The sequence below is a fragment of the Phaethon lepturus genome, unplaced genomic scaffold (assembly GCF_000687285.1).
Source record: "Phaethon lepturus isolate BGI_N335 unplaced genomic scaffold, ASM68728v1 scaffold13243, whole genome shotgun sequence".
In the NCBI taxonomy this organism is placed as follows: domain Eukaryota; kingdom Metazoa; phylum Chordata; class Aves; order Phaethontiformes; family Phaethontidae; genus Phaethon; species Phaethon lepturus.
Genome location: NW_010529802.1, coordinates 12,413 through 21,567, shown reverse-complemented (window position 1 = coordinate 21,567; position 9,155 = coordinate 12,413). Strand labels below are relative to the sequence as shown.

Genomic DNA, 9,155 nt, shown 5'->3' with positions numbered 1-9,155 from the left:
CCTGGTTGGGGGGGTGGTGGGGGGGTGTCTTTCCCTGACTCCAGCTGTAGCAAAGGATGATACTGGGCTATTTCAGTTCCCTGAGCTGTGGAAATTTCTGCCCTCCTTCAATAGAATCTCTTCCATCCTTCTCCCAGGGCCATGGGACTCGCTGACTCTATATGAAGGATATTTTTGCTCTGCTCCCACGCTTTAATCAGGGTAAAGGGAGGGAGAGAGCAGCCTGCCTCCAGCCCCTCGGCTGCCACGCTGCGAAAGCAGCGATCCTATTTAGATAGTGCTCTCCCGGTTTGAGGAAGACTCTTTTAAATTAGGGGTTGGATGGAGAGGTAGGATGGAGAAGAGAGAGAGAGATTGAGAAATCTCTGTGTACTTGCTGCAGAGAGCAATTTGAGTCAAGCTGTGCAGAGGGGGAAGAGGTGTGGTTTGCAGGTATTGATGTTGTACTGGTACAACATACATGTAGAAATGGAGGTGCTGGTGTGCTCCCACTGCTAACTGGACTTACCGGACATTGAAACTTGAGCTCCAGTCACTGAATTGTATCAGAGATTGGGAGAGACGCAGTACAGGAGCCGCAAGTGGATCCTGGTGGGTAAAAGCAGGTTCAGTGGTGCTAATCACTGGGTCTGTCAAGAGGAATGATGGCAAACTCCCCAAGTGCCCAGGCATGCTCAGCAGGTTATCAGAGTGACTGATGTGAGTCCTTTATAAAGGCTGGAATCCTCACATCAGGAAACGTCTCACACAGACACTGATAAGAATTGCCGTTGCTGTTATGAACCCTAATGCAGAAAATTTTAGAATTTACAAAAGTAGCTTTCTGGCTGATGCAGTGCAGCAAATTTGGCTCACTATAGCTATCAGCTTTCTGTAGCCAAAATTATTAACGCCTGCCCCGCAAAATCCAACGTGGCTGTCTTAGAAACCCTGTGCTGCAAATCTCAAAGCATGAAATCTCTTTGGAGGCAGTTTAGATTTTTGCATTAAAAAATAGCTTTGCATATTGGCTGCTTGCCCATTTTCTTTCACAAAACCTAATCCTTTTTCTAGTTGAAGGAGGGAGAAGAGGAAATATTTTTGGGGGGTAAATATTTTTATTTTTTAAAGAAGGCTTGTATGTATGTATGCAGGACAGACTTCGTACAATCATAAAGCTGTTTATTGGAAACTGGGACAGTGAATTGTTTCCGTGTTTCCTTCCATGTGATTGTTTGCCATAGGGAAGAAATATCCCTACCGCAAAGGATCTGCAGGATTAGACACCTGCTAAGTATCAACTGCCTTTAGAATATAATATAGCTGATGATATAAGATAAATTCAGTAGGAAGGAGGTATTCTTCACTGCTAGTTGTACAGGATGAGCAAAACTGGCCAGGTATGTTTCAGTATTAAGGAAAATACCCTGCATGGGGTATGAACACTCAAGAGTTCTTTATAAGCAGACAAGTAGGAATGCTTGAAGTGTGAGAGTTATCAACATTCCCCACACTGATGAAATGCGACACATCTTGTTCACAGCCCGTTCAGAACGGTACCAACACCTGGATTCGGAAGAAGAGGAGGACACTAATGATGATGATCACGTGGAAATTCGGCAGTTTTCCTCATGCTCGCCAAGGTTCAGCAAGGTAGGAGCATGGTAACTTGTTGGAAAAAAAATATTTAGAGAGGAACACAGTTTCATTGCTTCCTAAGAAGTAGATTTTAGTCATGCAGATGATATGTGGGAGTCGCATGGTGTTTAGTATTCACAGAGAAAATTAAAAACTGTATACATTGTTTATTATGGAATAGTTTGTGGCCTATTAGAAGGTGAGTGCCAGAATGGCTGGAGAATGGGATTTTGTATTTCTTAATGTTTCACTAATATGCAGGGTGCCGCAGAGGTCTCTTCTCCATCTGATATAGTTTGGTGATTTTACTTGATGCTGGTGATTTGACTTGGATGCTGACATAGGGAGTGTCCAAAGCTTATTTGCTTTCAACAGTGTCATTCTGAAAGGGTCCTCCAGTAGGTAACCAGGTGGTATTAGGATAAAAATTGATTCTGACATTTCGGTATAATGGTCTAAAATCAAAGGGATCCCATGCAGTAAGAGCACAGGTAAAGTTTACACTTCAGCTGTTCATTGTCTCAAATACAGCCTGAGGAACAAAAGGCAAGGTGACAGTTTCAAAGAGAAGGATCTGGGCAGATTGTGAGTTAGATGTGCAAAATTATTGAAGCAAAAAGGAGTTACCATACTGGAAAAGCACGAATATTTTCTGCGAGGTGAACGAAGAAATCCTTTCCATCTGCTTAGCAGTAGGAAGGCCTTAGCTAGGGGACTCTGTCCTGTTCTGGCCAATGTTCTTGAAAGTGAACATGGACCGGTAAAAGAGTGTCCAGAGGAAAACAACAAGAGTGATATCTACAGAACATAAAACCTAATGTGTTTCCAAATTCATAACTGCTAGAAGTAAAGGAGTACATTGTTCTTCCTGTTCTACCCAGAACTGATATGAAATGATGGGCGCAAAGGAGGTATTGAGTAGATGGTAAGAAAATATTTCCGATGTTAAACAATAATTAAGCACTGCCATGGGTTGCCTGGGGAATTTGTAGAATTTCCATCTCTGGCAGCTTTTAGGAACAGGTTGGAGAAACATCTGTCAGGTGTTACAAGAGAGCTGGTTTTGCTTTGAGGTAGAGAAGTGGACAGGAAACCTTGGGAGGTCCCCTCTAGCCATGCTTTCTGGATTCAGGTCTGCGCAGATCTCATTCTTACTCAGGTGATCTGAAATAAAAAGTTGGAATTCCAGACACTTCGAAGTATTCCAGCTCCACTTGTTAGCTTGGATAAAACAAAGTATGTCTGAGGAGGTGCAGAAGTGAGAAGAAATGCTGTTCTGAGGTCAGCCCGCTCTATGAATTGTATTTTCCTCTTCTTAATGAGATGGGCGTAGGAATTTTACTTAGGACCTCTGAAGGGTATTTCAGGTTTTCATGACAGTTCCTCCAGGTTTCCACTACTGAAGTCAGTTTTGAAGCACCAGTTTGTTCTTCTTTGTCCTCAGCTGGGCTCCAGTGATTTAAGTAACAGTTACCATTAATTTTACGGAATTGGTCCTGATTTGCATTACCAAAAGCATGTTTAAAATTGGACCTGAGGATTAGTTCAGGTTTTGAAAAAGTTCTCATGAGTACATAAGGGTTTCTTTTTTCTGCCTTTTCTCACCATGAGTATTATTCATCTGTTAGACTGAAGCTTTTCTTTAGGGTTCAGTGTTTTTGCCACAAAGAGAAAAAGTTCACTTTTAATGAATTTATTTTAAGTCCTGGAAAATTATACAGCATTTGTAATGTGGGAGGCATAAAAGGCTCATTATATTTTGAAATTCTTGTCTGACAATTCAGCCATATGATTTATTAATAGTTATCTTGTTGATGCTCTGAATTTTTAATAACATTATTTTCATTAATCTCTTCTTATGTAAATTAGGTCCACAGTCAAGTGTAGTTTTAAAAGGATGGATTTTTTTGCTTAATCATTTAATTATTTAAAGACGGCTGTAAAACCAAGAAAGGCACTTTCATTAAGCTGTCAGCATTATAGTAGATTCCTTGAGGAGGGCAGGACTTTTTTGTTCTGAAATAAGCTTGGGGCAATGCTGATAGATTGATGATAATGAAATGGGGTCATGAGCGTGATGCCTATCACTGAATTGAATTTGTGTAGTAAGATTCAAGATCCAGATGTCAGCCTTCAAGACTTGTGGAGACTGCTTTAGCAATATCTCCTCTTAGATTTGAGAACTGTTAAAACAAAAAATCAAGTAGTTTCAAAAAGTCTTGGTATTTCGGTGGTGTGCTGGGCTGTTTTCAGAGAAGTGTTGGGTGCTGTTGTAGAAAAGCATGTTTAATGTTTCTGAAGCTTGACTTTTTCCTTTCCTCCCTGGCACACTTTGAGCATGTCAAATCTGCACTGTGTTATTTAGTCAAAGAACATTACCAAGTTCGTGCTTTCAGGGAAGATCTTCCATTTTGAGACGAGATTATGCCCCTTGATCAGTAAAGGCCATGTAGTTTTTTTTTCCCTCTGTACAGAAGGATCTTTTGCTATATGCAGGTGTACAGCAGCATGGAACGTCTTTCCATCCACGAAGAAAGGAAGACTCCACCACCAACTAAACGGAGTCTGAGTGAAGAAAAAGATGACCGACTGGACAGCCTTGGCGGCTTGAAGAGTCGAGACCGCAGCTGGGTGATCGGGTCTCCTGAAATGTAAGTTCTGTAGAACAAAGTCTTCTGGTTTCTCATAGCATCTGAGAAAGACCAACCAGTGCCAAAACTTTCTATGACCAGTCTTAGGTCAAGAATGCACCATATGATGTATTTCCACAGGTGAAGCCTGGAATAAAGAGCTGAAAATGAATGTGTAGAAGTGATATGGTCCTTAAATGTGTCTTGTTAAGTACTAACATCTCCTAAATTTGTAGCAAATACTTTAAATGGATTTAAAGGGATTCTAACCTTAAGTAAAGCTTTCATTTGTGGAAACACTAGTTATATCGGAGATGTACCAACAGCAGTTTTTTCTTAAACATCAGTGAATCCAAAGTCTGGTGTTGCCAGGCTTTTACCATTTGTCACAAATTAGAGGAACCATTAGGAAAGTCCAAAGTTTATAAAGTTTAGAATTCTGCATAATTCTGTCTTCTAATAAAAAATGTCAGTAAAATATATGAATACCCAGAATTTGGATACCCACCATGTTTCTAGCATTACTGAACTAATTGTCAAACTTTCCTTAAAAAAAGGGATATCTCTCATTTTGTGCAACTGCTGTAAAGCTTTTACACTAACATTTGGTATTAGAAAGATCATTAAATGTGGTTGTGACCTAGTCTGTATGACTCCATTAAAAAAAACACCAAACATTTATAGATTACACTCTTAAGTGATGTGCACTTCATCTTGCATCAGGCCTTCTTGTCTTCAAATTTACAGCAACTTTGAAAGAAAAATTCATCTAATTCCAAAAGGAGCACGGGTGGTGATTTGCATTTTGTAATTGTGATTTTTATAATACTTAATATAATATTTATTGTACTGTATCTTTCCTTGGTTTTATTCCCTCCTTTCTTAGAAGCTTAACAATGGAATATATTGGAAATCTAAATTCAGTCTCCTAACTTCATCTTAAATCAGCTTCAGATGTATGAGTTGCGTCTCTGCGCTGTTTTCACCCTTTAAAGTTCATTATCCCGCTAACTTAATTGAGTTAAGTTAAACCTCTGTCCTGGTTTTTCTCTTAGACTGCGTAAGCGCTTGTCTATGTCTGAATCCTCACACACGGAGAGTGACTCCAGCCCACCCTTGACGGTCCGTCGACGCTGCTCAGGGCTTCTTGATATGCCCCGTTTTGCCATCTCTGCTGAGGATGAGGGAACTGTTCTCAAAAGGCCGCAGTCTGAGGGGATGCTCTTATCCACTGTGCAGTCGCGGGAGGGGCTGCCAGTGCCCATTCCAGAACAGCCTGTGGAGCAGGAACTGCAGCCGGATGGTGACGCTGGACCCACCACCCCCTCCACAGCCATCAGCAGCACCTCAACACTGACAGGTATGTGCTTGGTATGATGGTGTCATGGTCCCCAAGAAAGCTGTGTTAGTATGTAGATGTTAACTCTGTAACTTTGGTTATTGGTTATCTGATTTGGGTGTCGGGTGATGTGAAAGTCTCATGCTAAGTGGTTACTTTAGTATAGTTTTGTGGATGTGCTTGCCTTTGAAATAACATCAGTGGTTTAATCTCTTCAAAATTACATCTTATATTTCAATCCTGTCACTTCAAATTGATTACGGTTGTCTTATGCTTGGAACCTGTATGATCTACGCCTACTTACCACCACTGGGTGCCTACCTGAGGCAGCATTATTTTAAGCATTAGTCAGAGCAGATCACTGCTGAATTGGAGCTGGAGAATCTGGGTGTCAGCCATACTAACAGATCCCTGTTTCTTATAGTTTTATTTATCCAAAAAGTTTGGAGTAGAGACTTGAAGTTTGCTGGGGGAGTGGGGTTTGTGTCGTGGACATGCTACTTGCTGTCTCAGACAAATATCCCAAAATTTAGCCAAGTTGGAGGCTGAAAAAAATGCAGCCTAAGTTTAGTAGAGGGGGTCTTAGAAGTCAGAGTTTGACTTCTCAGAAGCTTTGATGGTCCTGGGGCCATTCTCCAGCACTGGGCTGAGCTGGACCTTCTCTGTGATGATCCCCTGGGCTGCTGCATTGCAGGCCTGGGCTCTGAGTGCTGGGGTGTCCCCAGCTCCTGCCCCTTTCAGGGCACCGGGAAGGCAGAAGGCAAAGTTGCCTCTTTCTGAGAACAGAGGAGGCCAGAGCTGGGGACTGGTGGGAAGTAGTAAGGAGGAAAAAAAAAGGGAAATTGGGACCAATGGAAGAGAGTGGGGAAGTTGAATTGAAGGTTGGCAAGATAATATTTGAGAAGGAAGGCAGAAGAAGAATAGATTGTAGTGTTGAAGAACAAGGACTAAGCGGGTAAGAAAATAAGAAACAAGTTGCTGGGAGAAACTGTGAGCAAGCAGGCAAGGCAATTGTGGATGCATTGAGGATGGAAAGGAGAGGAAAGGGGTACTGGGCAAGGAGTTGGAGTGGCAGCAAGACTGGACAAGGACAAGGTGAAGGGCACTGGGCAGATGTCATGATGGGTTGATAGCAGACGTTGGAAATGCCTTAGAGGAAATTTGCCTCCAGGCTGGAGTAAAGCTTAAGATCCCCACATCTCATTATTCCTCTTCTGCAACCCAGTCTGAAATTCCTTCAAAATTGTCCCATTCCCCTCTATGGCTCATCCTCCCAGAAGAGGCCTGGTGCTGCCATCATGTACTCCATTAACCCATGGGAAAAGATGTAGGAGTGAAGGAAGTAAGCTACCACATACTTAGGTGACATAGATGCCTTAGTGGAACCTTAGTTTCTCAATTTCATACTAAACACCTAGAAACATGCTATTAAAAATTGCAAGAACACTTTCATTGCAAATTTGAGTATCTACAAGTTGAAATGAAGGCAAAAATGAAGCTTCCCTGAGCAGCCTGCTCCCCTGAGCCCAGTGCATTAAAGCGGTCTTTAATCCAGCACATGGGATTCAGGGATACCATTGCTTCAGTGTCCCCAGCCTGCACAGTTAAGTCAGAGGCAGCGGACTGCAAGAAAACAATTTCATTCCTGTCACTGTCTCAGAGTGCTTCACTAATGCGTATCGCAGCCTTTTCACACACAGCCTCCGATTCTGTGTTCCTCATTGTCTGGGAGCCTTATTTGAAACTCTGTGGCTGTTAAATGTTGAACTGGCATCTGGTACTGACGTCTAAGGGAATGGTGCTTTGAATTTTTATTTTCATGGTACTTCCTGCTTTACTTAGAATGCAGAGCAGTCGTGCCCACTTAAATACCAATGATCAATGTTTTGTTCTGTCCTCGTTGTTCAAAATGTGGATTTTAGACTTTCTTTATTGCACGCTGCTTAAAATTTTCTTTTGAACACAGAATGATTAATCTCCCTTGTGGACTTGCTGTGATGCTCAGCACTTTAATTTCTGAGTATCTTGTAAATTCAAATTAATGTATTTTCATGGTGCCCCTTTAAGGTATCCGATGGGGAACTGAGGCACCAAGCTTGAGTACAGCACCCACACTCCCCAGCATCTGCTATTGTTGCATACCCCGTCTGATTTTCAAGATTACTTTGTATTTTATCTATATGTGTAGCAGGTTAAGTAATTCAAGCCTAAATGGCAACAGTGCACAGAAGGGGGCAAATTAAGGTTGTCTTTGCAATCCACGTTTTTCCTTTCCCTGACTTTAGTACCTCACTATTCTCTTAAAGTGGATTTTTTATGTACAACTCCAGTAGAACCTGGCTGTTCTATTACATGCAGTTTTAACTTAAAGATTGAGCGTTCTTGCTGGTTGTAAAAATGGAGCACTTTCCATAAACCTGTTTTCATCTGTGAACAATCCCATTGAAATGGCTTGCCTGCAGAACAGCACCACAGCTTTAGGATTCATGTAACTGCTACTGAGCAACGTGATTTCATTAGCGAGCTTTTCCAACAGAACAGAAGCCACTAATTTTCTGTATTCAGAATAACACCATTTCTGTAAATAAAAATTCAAGCCCTGGGGTTTTTTCTCAGGAAAATTTACTCTTGGACTTCATGTAAACATGACTTTGATTTAATGTATTTTGCCTGTAGGGGAATAGACTGTTAGGAATTCCCTGTGGTTCTAATCTGTTTTAATTTAAACTGTAGCTGGGAGCACTGCAGATTTCTCTGATCCACGCGCTCGCAGTAATAGCAATGAAGGCCCAGACTTTACCACTCCAAAAGCCATCAGCGATTTGGCAGTGCGGCGGGCACGACACAGGTTGCTCTCTGGGGAATCAGGGGAGAAACGTACCTCGAGACCTGTCAATAAAGTGATTAAATCAGCATCTGCTACTGCCTTGTCTCTCCTGATTCCCTCAGGTAAGAAATGCCTCAGGTGAGGCATTGTCAGAATCTGCAAGCACTAAACAAAAGGTCTGCAGACAGATCCTCCCCCTTCGCTCTGCTGGAATAATGCCCTCACTGGCAGGAGGGAGGAGATCTAACTTTTACAATCGGTTTAATATTTACTACTCAGCAGGATAATGAATACTGCTTTGCCACAGACGGGAGCATTGTGTGTGGTCCGACAGCAGCTTCTGCAAATGGCAGCTGGGCCTTATTCTTTCCCTCCTCTTGTTTTAATTGGCTCCTAGCTGGTGTCTAGACAATGGTGCAGCAAGGAGGTATAGAGACACGGAACAATTTTAACCCTCAAGGTACTATTTTTTGGGGGTCACATGCTAACTATGGCATTGTTTGGGAGCTGAACGTTTCTGGTGCGTTCATGCACCAGGAAGTTTCAGTAACTCTAGATAATTAGGTTGAGATTGAGTGTTCGGCAATTCAATAGTGTAACTAACTCACAAAGCAAGTCAGTGCTGAATGGCTTACCTTGTTGGCCCAGCTCTGTCTCCAAGCAGAGCCAGACCTTGACAGTTCCTAATGCCAAGTGGTAACTTCTAGTGAACAGCTCAACCATGCTGAGCTATGACAGACCG

General features: G+C 42.1%; 1 protein-coding gene across 1 annotated transcript in view; it reads left to right on the top strand.

The window, feature by feature from the left end:
- LOC104618457 (microtubule-associated serine/threonine-protein kinase 2-like) overlaps positions 1 to 9,155 on the top strand; it is a 103,087-nt gene that overhangs the window by 86,350 nt on the left and 7,582 nt on the right. The window contains exons 21-24 of the mRNA XM_010284054.1: positions 1,523 to 1,632; positions 4,114 to 4,268; positions 5,303 to 5,607; positions 8,320 to 8,535. Of these exons, the coding sequence (XP_010282356.1) occupies positions 1,523 to 1,632; positions 4,114 to 4,268; positions 5,303 to 5,607; positions 8,320 to 8,535 (786 nt within the window). The remainder of the gene's footprint in view (positions 1 to 1,522; positions 1,633 to 4,113; positions 4,269 to 5,302; positions 5,608 to 8,319; positions 8,536 to 9,155) is intronic.